Source organism: Typha latifolia, chromosome 12 (genome assembly GCF_019914945.1).
Source record: "Typha latifolia isolate L0001 chromosome 12, TyphaL0001v2, whole genome shotgun sequence".
In the NCBI taxonomy this organism is placed as follows: domain Eukaryota; kingdom Viridiplantae; phylum Streptophyta; class Magnoliopsida; order Poales; family Typhaceae; genus Typha; species Typha latifolia.
Genome location: NC_133097.1, coordinates 9,241,977 through 9,264,947, shown reverse-complemented (window position 1 = coordinate 9,264,947; position 22,971 = coordinate 9,241,977). Strand labels below are relative to the sequence as shown.

The 22,971-nt window shown below is 37.6% G+C and overlaps 5 protein-coding genes across 6 annotated transcripts; 3 read left to right on the top strand and 2 right to left on the bottom strand.

Annotated features, from left to right (window-relative positions):
• The first annotated feature begins 247 nt into the window (after window positions 1-247).
• LOC140799040 (expansin-A1-like) lies at window positions 248-1,985 on the top strand. Its single transcript, XM_073153151.1, has 3 exons — window positions 248-788; window positions 872-1,193; window positions 1,296-1,985. The coding sequence occupies exons 1-3, from the start codon at window positions 653-655 to the stop codon at window positions 1,606-1,608; spliced, it is 771 nt and encodes a 256-aa protein (XP_073009252.1). The 5' UTR covers window positions 248-652; the 3' UTR covers window positions 1,609-1,985.
• A 388-nt stretch (window positions 1,986-2,373) lies between these two features.
• Window positions 2,374-14,807, top strand: LOC140798591 (la-related protein 1C). Of its 2 annotated transcripts, XM_073152482.1 has the most exons (6): window positions 2,374-3,110; window positions 3,298-3,772; window positions 3,850-4,003; window positions 4,091-4,181; window positions 13,528-13,599; window positions 13,921-14,807. In XM_073152482.1, exons 1-6 carry the CDS (start codon window positions 2,829-2,831, stop codon window positions 14,254-14,256), a joined length of 1,410 nt encoding a protein of 469 aa, XP_073008583.1. In that variant the 5' UTR covers window positions 2,374-2,828; the 3' UTR covers window positions 14,257-14,807. The 2 variants fall into 2 exon arrangements, with proteins under 2 accessions (XP_073008583.1, XP_073008584.1); XM_073152483.1 differs by lacking the exon at window positions 13,528-13,599.
• Window positions 14,808-16,451: 1,644 nt separating this feature from the next.
• Window positions 16,452-18,003, bottom strand: LOC140798971 (uncharacterized). Its single transcript, XM_073153064.1, has 3 exons — window positions 17,824-18,003; window positions 17,685-17,739; window positions 16,452-16,770 (listed from the first exon to the last, which is right to left on the bottom strand). The coding sequence occupies exons 1-3, from the start codon at window positions 17,919-17,921 to the stop codon at window positions 16,657-16,659; spliced, it is 267 nt and encodes an 88-aa protein (XP_073009165.1). The 5' UTR covers window positions 17,922-18,003; the 3' UTR covers window positions 16,452-16,656.
• A 117-nt stretch (window positions 18,004-18,120) lies between these two features.
• Window positions 18,121-21,251, top strand: LOC140798398 (uncharacterized). The gene is made up of 6 exons (XM_073152206.1): window positions 18,121-18,536; window positions 18,938-19,072; window positions 19,211-19,283; window positions 19,560-19,654; window positions 20,605-20,772; window positions 20,870-21,251. The coding sequence occupies exons 1-6, from the start codon at window positions 18,191-18,193 to the stop codon at window positions 21,031-21,033; spliced, it is 981 nt and encodes a 326-aa protein (XP_073008307.1). The 5' UTR covers window positions 18,121-18,190; the 3' UTR covers window positions 21,034-21,251.
• On the bottom strand, window positions 21,226-22,240 carry LOC140798399 (heavy metal-associated isoprenylated plant protein 27-like). The gene is made up of 4 exons (XM_073152207.1): window positions 22,144-22,240; window positions 21,951-22,061; window positions 21,784-21,859; window positions 21,226-21,695 (listed from the first exon to the last, which is right to left on the bottom strand). The coding sequence occupies exons 1-4, from the start codon at window positions 22,165-22,167 to the stop codon at window positions 21,385-21,387; spliced, it is 522 nt and encodes a 173-aa protein (XP_073008308.1). The 5' UTR covers window positions 22,168-22,240; the 3' UTR covers window positions 21,226-21,384.
• Between the last annotated feature and the right edge of the window lie 731 nt (window positions 22,241-22,971).

Sequence of the window (22,971 nt, the reverse complement as noted above, 5' to 3'; positions counted from 1 at the left end):
AATTTAAGATGATAGTTGTTATAGCTTATAGATCATAATTATGAAAGCCCTTTGAGTCCTATAGATTATTAATTCCCCGTAAACATAGATGTTAGATACTTATTAGTAAATTTTTTTAAAAAAAAAAACTTTAGGCTAACAAGTCTTTACCTTAGTATGAACAGCAGTAGCATTTCCTCTCTCCTCTTCCAAATGACACCTTTAATCTCTATATTATCAGTTAACCATGTGCTTAAGGAGTCAGAGATCAACATGATCATGTGAAACATCTAGTTAACAAGTCCTTAATCTATACTAATTATTCTCCTCACATATGAGATGTAAAATATTCCAGACTACAGTCCAAATGAAGACACTGGGGAGCATGGATTGGATTAGCTAAGCTCCCAGAATTTGTAGAAAGGAGTATAGTCGGCAGCAGAGCATCTCAGAGAAAAAATTAGTAAAATACTTCTGTGAATCACAATGCCCGGAAATTATGGCCTATTTGATGCAGACATTGACATGTGCTAGAGCGTTTGGTTTGATGGAATTCAATTAGCCTTTCTTCTCTTTTTTTATTTATTTTTAATCTCCCTATTTAAGCACCGCTAAGATGTCACCTAGACTCCAATCTCTCTACTTGTTTTCTTGAAGAGAGCTGAGATTGGAGATGGTGAAGTCTTCTGGGTTGTTAGTGTTTCTCTCTGTGTGCTACTTGTGGGCAAGAGCTGAAGGTTTTACACCTTCAGGGTGGAGTATGGCAACTGCTACATTCTATGGTGGAAGTGATGCCTCTGGAACTATGGGTGAGTTTTAAACCATTTCTTTGATATCTTAACATCCATGGCTACCCTTTGTGCTCAGTGGATCGTTTTAATATATATTGCAGGCGGTGCTTGTGGTTATGGTAACCTCTACTCGACTGGGTACGGGACCGATACTGCAGCTCTCAGTACCGCTTTGTTTAACGACGGAGCTGCGTGCGGAGAATGTTATAAGATCATGTGCAACTCTCAGGCGGACTCGCGGTGGTGCTTGCCGGGGACTTCGGTGACGATAACGGCCACTAACTTTTGCCCGCCAAATTATGCCCTCCCTAACGACGACGGTGGGTGGTGCAACCCTCCTCGCCGGCACTTCGATATGGCTCAGCCGGCGTGGGAGAAGATCGGCATCTATCGTGCCGGCATTGTCCCAGTTATGTACCAAAGGTGATGTTTTTGTCCTCTTCCTCTTCCTCCTCCTCCTTTTGAGCTGCATATTTACAATATTTTTGCAGCATTCTGAGTCATGGATTTTGGGTCATCATGCAGGGTTCCGTGCGGCGGGAAACAAGGCGGAGTCAGGTTCACGGTGAACGGGCGAGACTACTTCGAGCTGGTGCTCGTCACGAACGTCGGCGGAAGCGGCTCGATCCAGTCGATTTCGATCAAAGGTTCGAACACCGGGTGGATGGCGATGTCAAGGAATTGGGGTGCAAATTGGCAGTCTAATGGCTACCTCAATGGCCAATCCCTCTCGTTCACTCTCACCACTACTGATGGGCAGACGCTAACATTCCCAGATGTAGCTCCAGCAAACTGGGCATTTGGCCAAACCTTCACCTCTTCTCTGCAATTCAACTAGACCGAGAACTAGAAAGGGGATGCAGTTAGTGAGTCGGCTGAGGTGTGCTTACTAGATCTTTTAGCTGTGAGTTGCCCGCCAACTGTTTGAGATTTGTATTCAGTTCATAGTACTCAAATTTCTCACAGTGCACTGCGTGATAAGGTTATCAAAAGGGTAGCAAACACAAGCATGAACCTTCTGGTTGAGAATGCCAATGAGAATATCTGCCTCTCTTTTGAGTTGCTTTCAAACTAATGTGAATGCCATTTTATAAAGATTGACGAGTTTGGAATCTAATGACAGCCGCATCATTTTACATCATTTATTTGTTGGAGAATCAAAACTATTTCATGAACTATCAATGAGACAATGCAATCAAAAAGATTCGAGAATAATCGAAACTTTTTTTTTTTTTTTAAAACCAACCTATTTCCAGCTGAGCTTAAGTTAATTTTTGAGAAATTTATTATTATAATGTATAATTACTGCATAGATAAGTTAAATTAAGTCATAGATACAAAATGAACTTTAAAATTTTGAGTACATTTTTTTAAAAATTAAATTAAAAATAAAAGGGAAAAAAATGTTAAGTTCAAATAAAAGGTATTTTAAGTATAACACAACTATTCTACCAATAACAATAAGGACACTTATCTATTTTTCTTTAAAAAGAGACAAGAAATTAGTTAGGCATTTACGATCCAGTACAAATAGAAGATTCGGGGGACAAAAGAAGAGAGAGGAAAGAAAAGAAAATGTTAATATTTAAAATCCCAAAAAATTAGGTAAAAAAGAAGTGATATTTGTCACATTCCCCAGCAAACCAAGGAAAGAAACTTCTCTCCTCTCCTCTCCTCTCCTCTCAACTAACCTCCGAGAAGGAAAATGGCAAAAGAAAGAAAAAAATAAAAATAAAAAAAAGGGGAAAAAGAAGAGAGAGCACACAACTACAAAAGCCATTCACAAGACGCATAAAGCCACTCTGGTCTGATAGAGAGCGAGAGCGAGAGAGAGGGAGAGAGGGAGCGAGGGAGAGACTCCTCTCGTGCTCCGATCCCATCCACGTCTTCTTGATCCCTCTCCTATATTTTTTTGGCAAAATCCAATGCATTCCTGATAATCCTTACCCTCCACCGCCGTCATCGCCGCCGCCGCCGCCGCAAGAGCCGCCGAACCCTAATCCTCTCTCATCTCCCATCTCCGCGGAAACCCTAGATCTTTTTGGTGTTTCCTTCGTTATGGCCTCGAACCCTGACCGCCACGGCCGTACCCCAGTGGAGATCGACGGATCGCCGATCGATGCCGGTCCCGGTCCAGGTCCCGCGTCCCCCGGGCCGGCCAATGTCGCGGAGGACGGAAGCGCTGCAGCTGTGGTCAAGAAGCCAGCCTGGAAGCGGCCGTCGAATGGCGCGATCGAGGTGGGCCCGGTCATGGGCGCCGAGTCCTGGCCCGCGCTGTCCGAGTCGGCGACGGGGAAAGTCACCTCGAAGGCCTCGGATGGATCGCTGGCTTCCTCTCCGGTTAGATCCCCTCATGGTTTTCTTGATGTGTGTCGATTGTTGATATTAGGGGATTATCGTTTCAAATGATTTGATTAGATTTATCGTCCAATTTTGATTCTTGTCGATTCTTGATGTTACAAGTCAAGGGGATTCTGGTCTATTGATCGTCTGTGAGCTTAATGCGTGTCTTTTCTCTTGATATTAGGGTCCTACAATTTCGACCTCTTCTTCCCCGAAGAGAAATACTAATAATCTAAACCCTAACACGATCCCAAATCAAACCACTCCGGTGCGCCAGAAATCTAATAAGAACATGGCTCCGGCACCAATGCTGGACAAGCAGGCGATCGTGGAAGACGGCCAACCCAACAGAAACATCAACAGTTGGGAGCACGGCAATAGGAGCGGTGGGGATCATCACCGGCGATATGGTGGCAATAATAGAAGGGGTAACAATGGCGGCAGCGGGGCTCATCATGGTGGCAGGCATGATCAGGAGCGTGGGGGCTTTGATGGGTACAATCGAAATCTTGTTGGTAGAGACATCCATTTGCAGCAGCAGCAGCGGGGCGTTCGACCACCTTACATCAGAGCACCTCTGCCTGTTGTTGCACCACCACCACCTTTTATTAGCCCTCCTCCACAGGCCCGACCTTTTGGGAACCCCATGGGCTTCCCTGGTATGTCACAGTTTCCTTAAATTGTCTGTCAGAATTCTCATTAGTTTGTTGTGACAATGTGCTCGATCTGCTTGCAGAGGTGACATCTCCTGTGTACTATGTACCACCACCTCCTGAGACTCTCAGGGGTGTACCTTTTGTTTCTCATCCAGTTGGTCCACCTGCTTTTATTATTCCAGCAATAGATCCTCAGCGAGCTCTGCTACTGAAGCAGATAGATTACTACTTCAGGTGTTTCTCCGGTTATTTGCAGACTTGATATCTTGGTTGATTATGGTTTTTTATGTTTCTCAAGATATATCATTCTCACGAATGCAGTTCCGAAAATTTGTGCAAGGACATATTCTTGCGGCAGAACATGGATGACCAAGGTTGGGTTCCAATATCATTGATAGCTGGCTTCAACAGAGTGAGTTGTAAAAGCTTCATATTATTTTCATTTCCTCCTTGGTAGTCAACATTTTGTTTTTAATTGATCTTTTGGTGATACCTCAAATTGACTTCTCTCTTTTGTGCTGAATTAAGGATGCAGATTTTTACTATAAATTGCTAACGATCTCCAACTAAATATAGATATTTTAGATTTTTTATCAATGGTCGGACATTAACCTGTATGGTGGAGGGTAGTTGTGTTACATCGTTAAACTTTACAGATAACTGGCTAGAAATTTAAAAGATATTTCAAGAAAGAAGGTTTGGAATGGGCAAGTTTCAGATTTGAGGGGTCAAGCATTTATTTCGTGAGTATTAGCTTATCAGGAGAGATGAGGACAATGTTTTACAATGAGTAACCTAATAATTCTTTCACGAGGATAGTACAAGATGCTATGAGGAAAAAAATGCAGGTTATACCAAGGGAGAACACTAGTGGTGTTTGGATATATCATGATCTCAGACATCCTTTATGGTTTGTGCACCTTGCCAGACTCAATAGTCGCTGTTAAATAGGTAATACTTGTACTGTTTCCAACTATATGCATTTTGAAAAAAAAAATTTGTCTTTCACTGAACATGACAAGTTGAGATTATGGCTTTTAATGAGGTTATGGTATGAGCGTATGCTATTTATCTAATGGCCTCCATTTTGAATGAAGAAACTCTCACACGAGTTTTGTCGCTATGGAAATGCTCAAACATTTTTAAATCTTACTATGACCAGAAACAGAGATTAGGTAGGCATGTGGTGTTATGCATGTCTAAAGATTTTTCTTTCAGGGTAAGGTTGTTGTTGATGTTTTCAGGGTAAGGTTATTCTCAAGGTGTTTGTATGATTTTCTTTTATGTTACAGGTCTTTGAATATATTGATTCTATTATTTATAGGAAGGAAGCCTGTGTCATCTGATGAGCATTGAATTAACCCATGTTGCAAAATCCTATTCTTTTCAACAGAAATTTTGAGGCACTGATTATATTGTCAGTTTCTGATGTCATGCCCTCTGTTTTAGATGAATGAGGGATCTGCTTTCAGCAGCTGTGTTTTGTCTGTAAGCTCATGTTTTATTGAATTTACACTAATACCTTCTTAATCTACGCCTCTGGAATTTCTCTGACTTTGAACTTTGGATGATGAAGAGAGTTATCTTAAGGAAGCTGCCATGTGGTAAGAATGAGGTTCGATATTGGTTTAGTCCCCTTGGGATCACTCCTTCACTGTCCTTCTATTTGTGAACTTCTCTAATCTCTACTCATCCTTACACACGTTCCCTTTTTATTCGCTGCGATCTCTCTTCCAAATAAGTGTGAGGCCTCTAAGCATATTGCTTTCCTCGTCGTTTGATTCTACATTGTTTTCCTTCTTTCACTCACAATATTTTATTATCCAAGGTTCCAAAAATCGGTATTGTGATCGGGATCGGCCGTCGAGAAAAACGATACGTATCGGTCGTATTGGCCGCCTGTATCGGATCGGGCTATTTTAATTAAATAAAATTCTAAATATTATTAAAAATGTTGAGAAATTTCTAAAAATTTAGAAAAAATTATAAGAAAATAAGAAATAATAAAAATCTCTTTTCCTCCCTCTCTTTTTTTCTATCCCTCTAACTGTTAGTTTGAAATATCCATTCTCTCCCATACTTTTTTTTCCTATCTTTCTCTCTCTCTTTCTCACCTTTTTTTTTTTAATCTTTCCCTCTCCCTCACTCTCTCTTCCTTTTTCTCCCTCTCTCTCTCACCCTCTTTTTTTTAATCTCTCTCTCTCTCTCTCCCTGACAGTTGCTGTCAGCAGCAGCTGTCTGTTGCAGCTGCAAGGTGTACATGCCGAAACCAGCCGATCCCAGCTGGTTTCGGTCGATCCCACTCGGGATCGGCCGAAACTGGAATCCTTGCTATTATCAACCAATTTTGATTCATCAACTTCACAAATGGGCTTAACTGGCTTCACTCTGTGCATACTGTGAGAAACTAATTATGTTCTTTATGTAGGTGATCAGACTCAAGATGTTGAAATTTTAGACAATCCTTATCTCTATTTGTTCTTTTTGAAGCCTTAAACATTTTCTATTGCTGACCTGCCTCTACAATTTGCACATGTACTATATACTATATCATTTATTTTATGAAATTGTTAGTTTGATACATCATAATTATTGTATGCTTGCAATACTAATGTAGACAATTATTTTGTTGAATTAGCTCAAGAATTATGCTCTAGATTTATTATCTCACTTAGTTCTTTTCTTCGATCTTTTGATAAGTTTACCAAATTTTATATGGTAGGTTCTCATTTCTACTATCAAATTTTATATGTTAGGTTTCCAGTTCTAGATATCGAATTTGCCAATTGGCATGGGTAGTGCCAGCTAACACGTACCGTGCCAACATTAGGTCAGCACATGACATAGAGAGTGCTGACGAGACCCCTTCGAAAGGCTTATACAACCTTCGAATGAGTAAGAAAGGGTTTTTAGCATTGTGTGGAGAAGCTAGAGAAGATGAAGCCTTATCAAAGGCCTTCTGTACTTGCTTGGAGTAGTCGGACAAAAGCAACGATCATCGCTAGGGTTTCAATCCCATGGATAAAACAAGCAAGTGAAGAGAAGGGTTTGAGATCGTAGAGCATCAAGATCCATTATGTAAGTCATGATCCATTATCAACTAAATAGGATCAACTTCAGAAGTGATAATCCACCATCACTTAAAATAGGAACCAATAGGCTATGATAGAAAACCATCATCTTCTCCACTTCTCATGGTATAAGCCCTCTTTCCTTAGCAATTGAAGGCAACAATTACAGATATGGGTGTAATTGAGTTGCGCTTGATTGAGCCAAGATCTAATCAAGCTTGAAATGAAATTAATTTTGAGCCTTATTATATAATCAAGTTCCAACCAATTTTGAGCTCAAACCCAAACGAGCTGATCAATGTGCAATTTCAAGCATGAAACAATTCAAGCTTAAAAATCAAGCCCGATCAAGTTTGACCCAACTTGAAATAAGGATTGATTCAATGGTGAAGGTATAAGAATTAATATAATAATATTGATGTTGATATAACTATATAACGTTCATAGTTCATATTAATCATATGTATTATATATTATATATAATATTAAATATTATATTGTTATTTTTGGGCCAAGCTTGATCGAATAAGACTCATCATCAAGCTCGACTCGAAATTAATTTTGAGGTTTTTTGCAAATCAAGCTTGAATCGACTCACTTTTGAGCGAAGCTTTATCGAGCCTTCATAAGCCGAACTTGAACCGAGCTCAAGCTAGCGTGATTATTTGAAGCCCCTTATTTCGACTGATTTGGAATAGATTGATGGTGTTGTGGCGGTGAAGACTTCTAGACCAGTTCCTCTCCTTTTGCTTTCTTCTCCTCTCTCATTCTTCTTTGCCATGCGGTGTCAACAACTAACTGTCACGCATCATGCCAAAGGAACAACAATCCTTGATTGAGTTTATAGTTCATTCTTATATTCCCTGTTGGTTGATGCTTCATGCCCGTCAGGTTTGGCAGCTTTGAGATATGAAGGCTTGGGCTCAGACTCAAACAATCCTCCATAAGCACAATCCAAGAATCCAACCTATTAATTTAAATACTCCCTTCTTGGATAAACCTAGAGACGGGTGCTCTAGCACAATTCTCTCCTCAAAGTTGTTCTCCCTCTCTTTTGCCTTTTTTTGCTGTCAACCATAAATGAGCAATGAGCATATTGTATCTAGTATCTCCTCTATAATCTATCCGTAAACCTACATTGTCCCTTAACTTCCTAAATTGGCAATCCAATGCTTAATGGAAAAAGTCAACTACTATGGTGAGACGCTGTCAACAGATATTCAAGAAAAAAATACCAATTACTTACGAGGTCAAGATGCATGTGACCACTATTTATACAGCAACCACAACGGTGAGGTCATGACATAACCAAATTTTCTTGCTTTATTTGTGAAAGTGTATTTAATGATTGGTTGAGTTAAAATGTCTAAGTCAAAATGATCATGATCGAAGCAATCTGACTTTAATAATTATAATACTGAGATGTTACTATGACCTATTAAGAATTTCTTGATTCTCTCCCTTTTATTGTGCAAATTATTAGCCTTGTCTTTGTGAGGAAAAAAAATCAATTGTTAATACTCAAGCAATTAAAGAACATAATCAACTTAAGTAAATAGACATAAAGAATTTAACTAACTAAGGAAAATGTAACAATAAAAGACACTTTCCCATAGCATAATAGACTTGTTAGCATATTAATCTTTGCTCTCTTCTCTTATTTTTAAGGTCAAGTATTTCTACCAAAGAGCAACTGACATTCATCAAAGCTAATCCTCTTTTGAATTTATTATATTTAGATATTAGCTTATTGGAATCATACACATTGAATGAGTCGGGGATCAAAATTCTGTCTTGGATTGCATCTGTTTTCCTTTATCTAAGCTCTAAAGAAACTTGCTTAGTTGCATTTCAGATGCAATAAAATCAATTTGCCATTTAGAAATGGGATATCTTGTTCAAATGTCATCCTTTCGACATCAGGTGTTTGAAGATTCTATCATACATATTTCTTTTAAACTATCTTCAATGCCTTTCTTCCAAAAATGTTTACTTCAATCCATCATTACGGGTACCCACACAGCCTTTTTGTTGGTTTTGTTCCTATAATTATTAGACAAGAGATAATTCGAATAGTTTTTGATGTGGGCATCATCTTCAATTTAACCAAAATAAAATTGCTTGAGTTCAATTTGGGTCTAATTGAGCTAATTAGGCTCAACTTATTTTCGCATTTAATTTGTTGAGTTGATCTTTAATTCAAATAATCAATTGAATTAGTCAATTAATAGGTATGGTAAACCTATATGTGGGGGATGTCCGCATTGAGTTATTATCTAAATTGGGTTAGTCAATTTAGGTAAGACTTAATCAATTAGAATCCTATTAGGAAATGAATTTCTATTAGAATCCTATTAGGAAATGAATTTCTATTAGAATCCTATTAGGAAATGAATTTCTATTAGAATCCTATTAGGAAATGAATTTCTATTAGAATCTTAATTGATAGTTATGGTAAGCTTATATGTGGGGATGTCCACATTAATTTATTACCTAAATTGGGTTGGTCAATTTAGGTAAGATGAATAATTAGAGTCCTATTAGAAAATAAGTTCCTATTAGAATCAGCTAGAATCAAAGTTGTTAACCTATTTAAGGGTTATTGCATGAGAAACAAGGCACGATTTGAAACAAGATTTATTTGAGATCTCTTACTTTCTCCCTTGTGGTTTTTTTTCTTCTCTCCTTTGCTCTCCCTTTCTCCTACTCTATCATAAGATTCTCTTCTAATCTCTTCTACTTCCTCTCTAAACTCTCTCCTTTTTCAATCTCTAGTTTTTTGGTTGGTTACTACTCTTATCCAAAAGATTCCAGTAGTGAAAGAGAATTTTTGGGTGCCCGGACGTGAAGAGGAGGACTTGGTTTCAAAGTAAAAGCACTACTATTCCATTTATTGGTTAACCTAAACTCTAAAGTCTTTCCTTACACCATATTTTAGGCCTTTCTATTATCAATATACCTATTTAAGAGTTGAGGAAGCTACTGTCTTATTTGAGAAGTTTTCTCTCCTTCCATCTAGTAGTGATCATTTTAATCAATTAACTTCTTATCAGTTATTGCTTACTATATTTTTCTTTAGTTACTTATTTGGGTCGATTGTTCTCCAAAACATTGCATTCATACTATATTTGCATCAGTTTTATAAGGATTTACAAACTTTAATTTCAATTATACCAAATCTTTTGCCTACGAACCCTAATCTTTAACATCTTCTTCCTCCTTGCAAGTAACTAAGATAGTTTTAAGAGATTATTTACACAAACCTTGCTAGTGCTAGAATCGTGGGACTAATTATATGACATGTTCATTCTTGCTTATGTCATTACCCTCAAAATCCTACATGGAAACGAGATAATAGTCTATATGTCGCTGTGGATGCAATGGTGGTGATCCTATCTTTAGGCATAAGATTGAAGATGATACTAATGATGAGCAAACAATAAGGGGGGAGAGAGTAAATGAGTTAGAGAGAAAAATGATACTCATATGACGAAGTGAAAGAATGGGATTAACAAAAGTTATTACTATATTAGGCATAGTATGTTGGTAAGGGAATTGATTTTCGTAAAAGAAATAGAAAAGAAGAAAACAATAAGAAGAATATGACAGCTGTGAGATAATTTTGAGGTCTTCTTCAAAAATAATGAACCATATCATTATTAGAAATTAAACCTAGGTCACTTCATAAGTTCTTTTGCCAATTTTCAGTAAAGTCACGATTGATCCAGATTTTTTTGGAAGATGCTCTCTATTATTTATGTTGTACATATGCAGTAAACTATAGAGTTTGTGTCATTACCATTTACCCCGTCTTTACGAAAATTTTGATCTTAAGATTTGTGCTGCTCCTGCTCCTTAAAGTAGAATTAACAATACTAAAAGAACTGTTTTCATTGGAAAGAAGAGAAAAGGTTAATGATATTTTTAGATGTGATTACTATCTAGAGAGCATATTTCTAAAATAAACACCAATCCTTTTTCAATAGTGACTTTTGCTTATAATATATTATTTTCGGTAAGAAAATAAGTTTAATAACATGTAATTAACAGAAGATATATAATATATACATGCAAATATATATATAATCAAATATTTAGTTTATATCAGCTGTCATATAATTTGTTTAACATATCTACTTTTCATAACACTAGAACTTGCCAAAGAAATATCCTCTATTGAGTTTATTTAACCCAGGATTGCCTAACTCAAATATGGAGCTACTCTCAGTTAATCAATAATTGTAATACATTAGGCAATCAGAAGTACTTTAAATTGTTCTACCGATAACTCAATATTTGGAACTATTACAAATTGTCCTACACTATAACTCAATATTTTACACTGTTCTCATAATTTTAATTGGCAATCTTAAGTGCCACAGAGAACTAATAACATAATAAAATTCAATTGTCATTGCACCACTTAATCCAAGAGCCTTCTTGAAAGTGCACTAATCTGTTCTATTTTTTTTTTTTTTTTTGCCATCAAGGATGAATAGTAGTTCTAAAAATTGCTTTTATGCATTGATACCAACCTAATGTAATGCCCTCAACTCTACATGCATCCCTAAACTATGATAACCGATAGTCGTGTATATATAAAGGGCATCTTTCCAAAAATTCCAGAACAAATTGGTAGTTTACTGAAAATTGGCAAAACACTTAAATAGTGATCTAGGTTTAGTTTCAAATACTATAGGCTTCATTGTTTTTTAAGACTCCAAATTATCTCACAGCCATTATGTTCCTGTCTTTGATTTCCATTTCCTTTACATGTATCAATTCTCTTACTGCCTTATTGCTTCTTATAGTACTAATTCTCTTAATCCCATTTTCTCTTTTTGTTGTATGATTTTCCTCTTTCTCTCTAACTTGTCTATTCTCTTACCCTTGTTGCTTGCTCGTCATCAGCGTCGTCCTCAACCCTACACCTAATGATATGATGATCATCATAGCATCCTCAGCGGTATGAGCACTATTATCTTGCGTCAATGTAGGATTTTAGGGGTAATGATTTATGGATCTTATCGTTGGCGAGGATGACCATGTCACATGATTAAACACAATTATAGCACTAACAAGCTCCTTATAGATGCTCGTCTAAAAATATTTTAGGTTACTTGCAGGAGGAAGAAAATGTCAAATAGAAGGGATCATAGGCAAGAGATTTGGTCCTAGTTAAAATTAAAGTCTGTAAATTCTTTTGAAACTATATAGACTTCTATTGTCTAATGTTTATAGGAAGAAAATTGACAAAGGGGCTCGATATGTGGGTGATAGGTTGAATCAAACATTTTTGGAAGAATGGCATTGAATTTAATTTAAGTTAATTATTTATGGTATAATCTTTACGACACATGATATTAAAAGGATGCTGTTTGAATGATCTATCCCAAAGGCAATGGAAGGAGAGAGAGAATATATGAGGAAAATGTAACTATCCGAACTTGATTTCACTATTGAGCACTCATTATCCTAGGTATGTCCGAGGAATATGTAACCTTATTTGACTTTTGATTTATAGAGATAAAATCCTTTTAATTTTTTTTATTGTTGTAATTTTCTTAAGCTATGAGGTAAATGCGGCGTTAATAAGCATAGAGATATCTTTTTGGTTTTCCCTAAGCATGTACACACTGTTGGGAAGGTTCTATGAAAAACTTAATTGCGACCGTTACGAGAAGATCATGAGTTTGGTATCGACTAGCATTTAGTCAACTAATTGCAATAGTGGAATAAAGTCATAAACATGAGGGATCTGTGTGAAACTAATGTTTTATATTTGATGTGTTGGAATTGTTATTCTTTGTCTATAAACATATAGAAGACGCAGTTTATTTTTAGTTTTATTTGTCATGACTCCCACTTCAAACATGGGATCAAGGCTCCCTCCATAGACCTCACATTTGTGGGAATCTAGTGTACTAGGATGCATTCTGAAATTCCCTGCTTTAACAGTATTTACATCCTAGGATATAAATTTGTGTCATGAAACAATCTGATTTATTTGTTCTGCTGCTATTGGTATGTCTCATTTACATCCTTGTCCCAACCTGTTTGGCTGTTCCTGATATTCAGCCACTGAAATATTTTTTTATGAGACTTCTCTTTCTATCTCTCACCTGTCGCCACCCAAGAACAACCAATGTCAAAAATTGCTGCAGGCTGTCACCTCCCAAACATAGGTACACTTCTTTATACTTGCATCAGTTTTTTGTCCTACTGTATGCCCAAGCTTTCAGTTGTTGGAGTCACTTCCTTGGATTGCTTCTTTTTTAAGAGAACCATTATTTCATGCTTGCAGGTATGGCATTATTTTTCTTTTTGACTAAATGAATATAGTAATCTTGCATCTTCTCATTTGATCTATCTATTCTTTTGATGAAACTTTTTTGTTCAAGTGTAAAGTAGTTAATTTACCTTATTTTGCTTCATCGATTTACATAATTTTAACTGAAGGATGTAAATGATGCTCAGTTCATTGGAGCAGTTGATATTGTGAAACCTGAACAGATACTAGCATAAGGGCTTGTATTGACTAAATTAGGCTTCTTAATTTTTCTAATCATTTGCTACATTCTCACTTCTTCAGTAGCCTCCTTTTATTTTTTATTGTGTCAAGTTATTCCATATCTTTTATGTTTATTTATAACAGCGTAGCAATGGCTTTATGGAAATGTTTTGCAGGTTAAACAATTAACAAATAACCTAGCATTTATAATGGAGACAATGCAGCTATCAACCATAGTGGAACTACAGGTATCCTTTTCTCAGAATAGATAGGTGTTAATATTTAGCTAGTCAACTGGAATGCCTATTATCAGTTGGTTTACTGTGGGCCATTCCGTAAGAACCTATGGCTTTACTTCCAACAAACCCCTGATAAGAGGCTTCTTGCTTTAAGAACATAACAGGTTTGGGCATGAGGGATCGCCCATAAACACTCTCTTGCTGCTGTCTTTTGTCTAATTGTGAATCTTACTTCCAAGATCGAATAAATTTCTTTTGCTGGATTGAATTTTTCCGGAGATATGATTTAACATTCCTTCTCCATTATCCCTTACACAAGCTGTTATGCAGGGTGACAAAATAAGGCGGCGGAACGATTGGATGATTTGGGTGCTTCCCCAACCTGAGAATTTTACTGCTGCTGGTCCTCTGTCCCCTGCAACACCTAATGTTGATATTGTGGCTGCTCGTTTTCGAACTGTCGGGCTGGAGAGTCAATCTGACCACTTTAGTATGAGGAGATCAACAAGTGGTGAGGTAGTTCTTGGGAGATCAGCATCTGGGCATCTCAATAATCAGGCACAGGTGGTAGAGGGCCTTCATGATGGGATTAGTCAAGCTAATGAACACAATGATTCAGATCAATCGGAGTCTGTTAAAAGTTTACCAAGGAGTGATAGCATATAACTATCATGTTCAAAAAATTTTGAAAGAAGGTTTATGTTGTGGAGGCAAGCAAACACTTTACTGGTTTAGATAAGATCTAGTCATCTGACTCTGGGTGGCAGAAAGCTCCTGATCTCTTGATTCATCAAAAAGAAGAAAAAAAAATGAAATCGGCAAATTAAAAGGAGCAAAAGAAAAGGAAAATGGGGAAGACAGAGTTACAATAATGTGGTTATGGTGATGCTTTTTTATGGTGATATCCCGTTACCAAACTTGGCTGGGTATTTCAGAACCTTCTGCGCAGTTCTTATATTTTTTTTTTTCATTTCTTTTTTCCCCTCCTTTTGGCTGCTAACCTCCAATTTTTCTGGGGAGGATTTGAAATTGGTTTCGTTTGAAGAGATGAGGGGATGGCTTTTGGCACCGTAGTGCTGCAGAACCTGGAAGCGACTTGTTTTGTTTTATTTTTTATTTTCTTCTTCATTTCCTTCTACTACAAACAAAGATATGTTATCTATGCACTTGATTAGCAATTGAATTATTCTAGTGGTCTGTGATTTATTGGAGGTTAAGTTATCTTGATCGTTATCAATTCTCTAAATTTAAAGCGATATGTATTCAGCAGGGTAAGCATGCTTGCTTCAAAGATTAGGTCTTAGATCATTTCTATTCTTCTGGAGGTGGTGCAGGGTCTCCTGGGTCAACACAATGTATGCCATATTGTTCCAATAATTCAAAATCCATCTTAAGGGGATATAATATTATATATACAGTGACTTCCACGATAGCAAGCAAAAAAAGGGAAAGGAAGTAAAATACATAACAAAAGGAATAGGGTCTTGTATCCATATAGAGACCCATCAAGTACTTACTCCTGCTCTTCTCAAGAAAAGAAAAAGAAAATGTACGTACTCGTGCGAAAATTGAGCCTTAGAAGCCTGGTACAAGGAAGGAGGAGAACCAGATGACAAGATCATCAGAGAGCTGCTCCTCGGGCCCACTCACCAGTTGCCCGTCGATATCCACGCGGCAAAGTGGGCAAGTTCGCCGGTGCAGAGCCAGCCACCGATCGACGCATTCCCGATGAAACAAATGGTGGCATGGGAGTTTACGTACAACTTCGCCTTCCTCGTACCTCGACAGGCAAACACAGCATTCAGCATGTTCTTCATCTGCTGCTGCCTTTTGCTTCAGTTGTGAGTCATTTGTGCTTCTCATCATGAAGACTTCCTCCAAGATCCAGCTCCTGATGCCAAGGACGTGGGAGACAAGGGCAACATAGTGGCTCATGATTGCTCTTAACCGAGATGAATGTTGAACTACCAGCAGAGAGAGCTATTTAAGGAGTGTTTCAGTGTGTTACATGATCTCTTTTTATATACTATATAGCGTTATTTACAAGGTTGGTTGGAGGGATAGAGGGAGTTGAGAGTTCCCTGTTGGAAGGTACACCTAAAACCAAGTCTTTTCTTTCTTTCTTTATGTTGGAATTTTGCTTGGAATGCCAAAAGCTGATCAAGTGCTGACATTACAAAACTACACTAAATAACAGATGGCTTTTTAGTAGGGTCTCTTTGCAAAATTACCACCGAAAACCACTTTTTTAAGTAACATGTTTGCATAAAAAAAATAAAAAGTAACATGTTTGCAAAAAAAAAAAAAAAGGGTAATGCTAACAGTATTAGGTAAGTGAACATTTGCTCAGAAATAAAAGCAAGCACAAGAGGACAGGAATCTTTTCTTATCTCTATCTGATAGAATAAATGGAAGTTGTTGTGCTAGCTACAGCAGTACGGTCAGATAGAGTAGTTCAGGTTATCAATTGCTTCAATAACAAATTATAGACTTTTGTTTTCCAATATTCCAGTTACTTTGAGTTTAAGGAATCAAATTAATCAGGAAAGGCCAAGTAGTAACATCAATCCAATGCAAGAATATTAGCAAAGATTGATATTAATCCAGTAGTCAGCAACGCGCGCGCACACACGCACACGCACACGTACACACGAAGAAAAGCTGTTTCCTAAAACAAATGTTCTGATTTTGAATTAAAAAATAGAGAGAAAGAGATTAAGAGAAAAAGATGATTTTTTAGATCATTATGAATGTATCTAAGGAGAAATGAAGCACAGTTTCCTGAATCCATCCAGTACAGAACCTTTGTTGCTAAAATTTTAAGGGGAATAATGTTCATACACCTGAATGATACTTACTCATTTTGTTCCATCGATTTATTCTTATTTCACCATATAAAAAATAACACACTACAATAAATCACAAGTTAAAAGTAGCTACATTGCAATCAAGTGACCAACAGAAGATACATAGGGTTTTAAGTGCTGAAAGAGTCCCTGTTGAATGTTGCACCTGATAGCAATTTCCAACACCACCAAGTAGGAGACCTTGAATGTCTATTAGGAATCACTTTTCACTGTCCACAACGGATTGATCAGCAACTTCTTCACTTTTTGCTTTGTCTTGGTCCTCAAGCAACTTGCCATCCTTTGGCACCAAACAAGGAATTCCGTCAACAATCTGAAGGGAGGATAATTTGCAAACAAATGGATCAATTAAATAACAGATCAGATAAATACCCGAAACAGGATTTATTTTAAGTGATGGACAACTGTAAAAATTTATTTACTGGTTATACAACATCTGGTGTTACTAACATCAGACCTGCATGTTAAGATGATATATACTACCAAGCCAAAAGCTCCCAGCTCCCTCAATGGCTCACACTCACAAGAATTATCACATCATAGATGGTAGAAGATAATAAAGCACGTGTGTTTTCAAATGACCAAGTGACTTGCAAAACTAGGATCAGTAATGGAAGAATGGGGATAATTGTATATCACAAACATGATCAGACACACATAGAAGTCGGCGTCAGTAGCTACAATGAGGTTAGCCTATGATCCAATTTTTGTGATTGAAGGAATTGCTTTGATATTCTTATCTGTCTTTCCAATTTTTGCTGTACTTTAGTTTTCAGAAACTGCATGAAGAATATCCTTGCCGCTAATCAGTTTTTACGCCATGTCTACTTCCACTCACCACATCATTTTCCTTCTATTTGGTATTCACCTAAGATACCTTTTCCCACTCAATGACGCAGGCGATCTGCATTATCAAATAAGGCCATGCTCAAATTTACCCTATCTAGAATGGATTTTAACTGGATTTACTTAACTGAGTACCAGATGCACAATAAAAGGAATAACTTCCCCAAATTGAAGCTAATTGAGTACCCGGTCACTTCAGGCATGCCAGATATTCAATCAAATGGGCGAGAAAGAATTACTCACAATGCCAAGAATACTAATCTACAGATCCAATTTGCTTATTCCAAAACCCAAGTTGAACATTTCGTCATACATCTAACATGCAAAGGAGAAGAACGCATATATCACAAGTAACCAACTACAGGAAGGGCATGAACTCACGGGGAAAGATACTCCAATGCTGTCGCTCACTAGGGCTTTCGATTCATGGCAATACCTGTAGAAAAAAAGAGAGAAGATGGACTCATTCTTCCCATAAATATTCTAAATGCCTGCTGATATGTAGAAGAGACGAGAAGACCTCAACGGTTGCTTAGACAGAGGGCAGACTAAGAAGTCGGAGATCGCTTTGCTGACGTCGCCGGCTTCTTTAAGGAGAAATCGGCTTCCTCTCACCATCTCTACTCTAGAATTGGCTTCTCCCAAGTACGGTTTTTTTCCTCCTACAGATAGATTGGTCTTATTTCGCTCGCGCAAAATAATTACTGAAATAGGTTGTCCATCAAAATATTTATCTGAATAAGTTTCCGAGAACACCCATTCCGATAAATATTAAATCCAGAATCAAGTGGGAACTCTAAAGGGGTTTAGCCAAATAAAAATATTAAAAAAAAATCCTCTCTTTTTCGAGACTTCGCGAGCGAGAGAGAGAGCGGAAGGAGGAGAGAATGAGAAGAGCTCAGAGTTTCATCTCCCGCTCCCTCCTCGACCGAGCTCTCCTTACTTCTTCTCCCGTGGCGGCGGTGGACCGGAGGATCCTGCGGCCTGTCGCTTTGAGCGGCAGCACCGCCGCCGCGACGTCCCCACGATGGAGTTGGTGGCTCCCAAACGCTCCGGCGGCGTCGGGAAGATCGGGCGTCGTCGAGATCGCAGGAGCTATCTCCTTGTCGTTGACCCTGGTGACGGCGGCTGCGGTGGCAGAGGCGAAGGAGCCGCCTGCTTCGCCGGATCTCCTCCCTAAGGACGTCGTACTCTACCAGTACGAAGCCTGTCCTTTCTGTAACAAGGTCAGAGGTAATCTTCGCTTCTTCGATCCTTGACCCGAGTGACGGGTGTGTTGACCAAGATTTGGAAGCTTCAGTTCTGATTCAACTTAGATGGATCACAACTAGATTCTTTTTCCCCAATATTTGGTGATTTCGAGACTCCTAGCTTTATTCTGGAATTGATTGTTTAGGCAATAATATGAAAAAAAGTCAATTGGGAGTGTTCCAGAGAGTTAGAGGAAACCACAGCATACAAGCTTACATTTTTGTCTCTGTGGTGCTTAATAAGTATGATTTGTATCATATAACTGGTTTGTTTGGTGAAAGTCTTGTGCACAAAACTTTGATACAACTTGTGGAGGTTGATAGTTGCGATCTTAATTTGTTTAATTATGTAAACTTATTTATTTCATATTTGTCTTGTTCCAGCATTTTTGGATTATCATGATATACCATACAAAGTTGTGGAGGTCAACCCCATAAGTAAAAAAGAGATCAAATGGTCTGATTACAAGAAGGTTCCTATATTGGTTGTGGATGGTGAACAGTTGGTCGATTCATCTGGTAATTGTTCATTGTTTTTACCATCGAGTTTAATTTTCACAAACTTTTTAGTAAGAAGTGTTATATTCTTGTTAGTTATTGGATATATTAGTTTAGGTTTCTTTGACTATCATCACAACTCATTGGTTTTCTTTGCAGAAATAATTAACAACTTAGAGCAAAGGATTAACCCTGATAATTCTGTTGATGAAGAAGAGGCAAAGTGGCGCAGGTACAATTATCATGTTAGACTTGTTTCGTAGTTATTTCTTTAGATAGATGAGGTAGCAATTGTCATGTTAATCTTTCATATTTTTGTCTTTTCAAATTTATCTATATGCCAATTGCGAGCAAGCCATATCTTTCCAGATTGGATACTAACTAATGTTCTATTTGAAGCTTCAACGCACTCAAAAGCTTGTAATTGGTAGTTCTAGGTTCATATTAATGGTCTCAGACCCTTCTGTACTCAAATGATTTGATAGGCAAAAGTTTTCTCTGTGTTCAGGTGGGTTGATGATCACCTTGTGCATATCTTATCACCGAACATATACCGAACAACTTCAGAGGCTCTGGAGTCTTTTGATTACATAGCTAAACATGGTAAGCTTCTTAACTATCAATGTTCTCATTTCCTATATGAATAATTCAGCTCCTATTTTCAAGTTGTTTACCTTTTTCTTCTTCATTTGTGAATGTACTCATTTTTATATGCTCACATACTATATAAATGTAGTGCTTGAAACTGATTAAGGCAAACACTAACACCATTTGAAATTGCAAGAATAACATCAACTATGATATTTGCAATGATCTAGCTTGCATCATGGAAGGAATGAGGAATCTATTTGTCATGTGCTAGTAATAGTTTTATATATGAAAAGCGATATCCTGCTATTCAGGTATAGGTTGGAGCTAGACAAATCTCACCAAGACTCGAGAATTCATTGAATTTTTGTGTTATTTGTTAGAGCTTCCAAAACAATTGCATACTGGATCTCTGACAATGGCTAATGATCTGACAGGGAGCATAAAAAAAGAAACCTATATACAAAATTTCACATTTTTCTAGTCCTGCTTCAATAACTCCTTCAAGTGGAAACCATTAGTTTAGTAATAAATTTTTCCTAGCAAACAAAAGTATAACTAGAACTTTTTATGTTATTTAAATAAACTTGCTACTCTTCGCTTAGCTTTTTTTATTTAAGTCCCCAGCAAGGCAAAATGCGTGCAAACTAAACTATGCTCAACATAGAAATACCCTTGAGATTATGAATAAGGAGAGAAGAATAGGTTGGCTAGAGGAAAAAGAAGCATTAAATCTGAACTTCTACGGGAGAGCTTGAAAAGTAATTTAAACTATAGTCGAAAGCTCCAAAAAGGTTGGATCTTTGCTAACAATCAGGCAACTGCATAGACACATGAAGATAGTTAATTATATGCATTTGACCTCATCTCTCCTATTTATCTAGTACGTCACTTAGTTGCAGATATAAGAATTAAGAAAGGCCTTGAAATGATTATCTCAATCAAGCTTATGTCTTCATCTGCAGGCAATTTTAGCACTACAGAGAGGTTTACAGTAAAATATGCTGGAGCAGCTGCAATGTACATGGTGTCCAAGAAGCTAAAGAAGAAATACAATATAACTGACGAACGTTCCGCCTTATATGAAGCTGCGGAAACATGGACGAAAGCTCTTGACGGCAAAGATTTTCTTGGTACTCTATATTGGATCTTGAGCTTAGTATGTGACTACTAATGCTACGTTACCTGTGAATTCTACGTACTAATTCTCATATTAATTCATTTACCCAGGTGGGTCTAAACCCAACTTGGCGGATCTCGCTGTCTTTGGAGTTCTAAGACCCATCCGTTACCTCAAATCTGGCAGAGATATGGTGGAGAATACTCAAATTGGTGAGTGGTATCAGAGAATGGAAACTGCTGTTGGAGACTCACCAAGAATAATGAAGATTTAGAACGCAGATTGTTGCAAGAAAGTTGTTATTTACTATTTACTTCTCTTCCTTCTCCTTTTTGATTGATTGTTTTGTTTTTTTTAGAGTAAGTGAGAATTTAACAGGTCTAGTGCCAGTTAAACTGATATTGTTACTCATCCAACACGAATCCCTTCTACCATTTGATGGCCATCCCATTGGCGATTGTTGTAATAAATTTCTTAACTCCATTTTCCTCATCTCATTGAGTAGAAACTTTTACACCATTCTTACACAGAGCAGAGCTCCACAAAATTCCCCATAAATACAAACAACAACAACAAAATTTACACACTATTATATATACACACATAGTTCTGGAGGGGAATAGTATCACATGATGACACAGGCGTTGGGGTTCTCATCACTGAAGGCAGAGGAGTACTTCTCCTCCAGCGAGCTCGCACGCGCGAGCGGCGCGGCGGAGGGGTCGACGATGACGTTCCGCACGTACCCCGGCGGCGCCTTCTTATCGTAGGCCCCGGGGGCGTACGGGTGCGCCACGACGTCGTACGCCACGTACGGCCACGGCTCCACCTTCTTCCCGGTCTTCCGCGCCAACCTCTTCATCACCCTCGACGCCTCCACGTATCCCGTCACCGCCACCTTGTGCTGCTTCGCCTCTATCTCCACTGTATTCACCCCTGTCGTCATCATCATCATTCTTGTTACAAACTCTTATTACCATTATCATTTACATAGATATATTAATCAATCAATGATTCATTAAACCTTTCATGCCTTGGAGTGCTTTCTTGATCTTACGCTCGCAACCTTCGCAGTCTATTCTAACCTTCATCTCCACCGTCTAAATTAATCCATGCAATATTAATACTCACACATTAAGATCTCGATCAAAAGATATATATATATATATATATATATATACTCGTACGTACCTGCAACTGCTTGCGTTTCTCGCGATTCTTGTGACGTCCCGGAAGTGAACACAGCTCGGAGAAGAAGCCCATCACACCCATCTCTACTGGCTTGAGATTAAAGCTCTTATTCTGTGAGTATATCTTTCTTGCTTTAATGGCGAGCTATTGAGCAAAAAGGTTTGAAATCTGGACGCTTCTATACGACGCTTACCAAGAAGACTTCCCTTGTCCACATCGTTATGGACACGCGGCGGATGGCCTGTGGTAGAGGATTCCACGTGTCTTCTCGTGCAACGTGGCGAGCAGTAGATGATTAAGGGCCACAAACATAATCTCCAAAAAGTTTGGGTGTGAAATGAATATTTGGGTGACTTTTTTTTTAAAATAAATAAATAGGAAATTTAATAATAGTTTTGAGAATCCCGATACATAGTAAAAAATAGTGAACAAATTGTAGATTTACCAACTAAAAATTGAGATCTTGGTCTAATAATAGTTGACGTGGTTATAATTAAGCAAACCTTTTATTAGATTAAGATCTCTTAGTACCATTATTTCATTTAAAAAAACTTCTGCCTTAACGCCTCTGTCTTAGATAGAATATATCTAGGCTTTGTTTAGGTTTTGCATATATATCCGTCTTAGCATCTCATATCATATATATATATATATATATATATATATATATATATTGATTATGAAATTTAAAATTATTGTACGTGTTGACCGATGAATTAGTAGATTCTAATAGGTGACTGTGATTCTTAATAAGAACACATTAGTATATTATTCAAATTATAGGTATTTATTTGAACTTCTTCGCTAACTATTATTTTTTTATATTATTTTTTAACTGTTCTGAATTCTAGGCACTACATGATTACTTGTCTGCCCGTCTACCTTTTAAAACTATAGTGGTTAGTACTAAACATTATAGGTATGTTTACCAATTCAGGGGATTATTCATGTTAATCTTCATAATTCAAAGCGTAGTCTTGTTAGGTGAAGACTTGAACACCTAATTAAGGTGGGTGTGGCG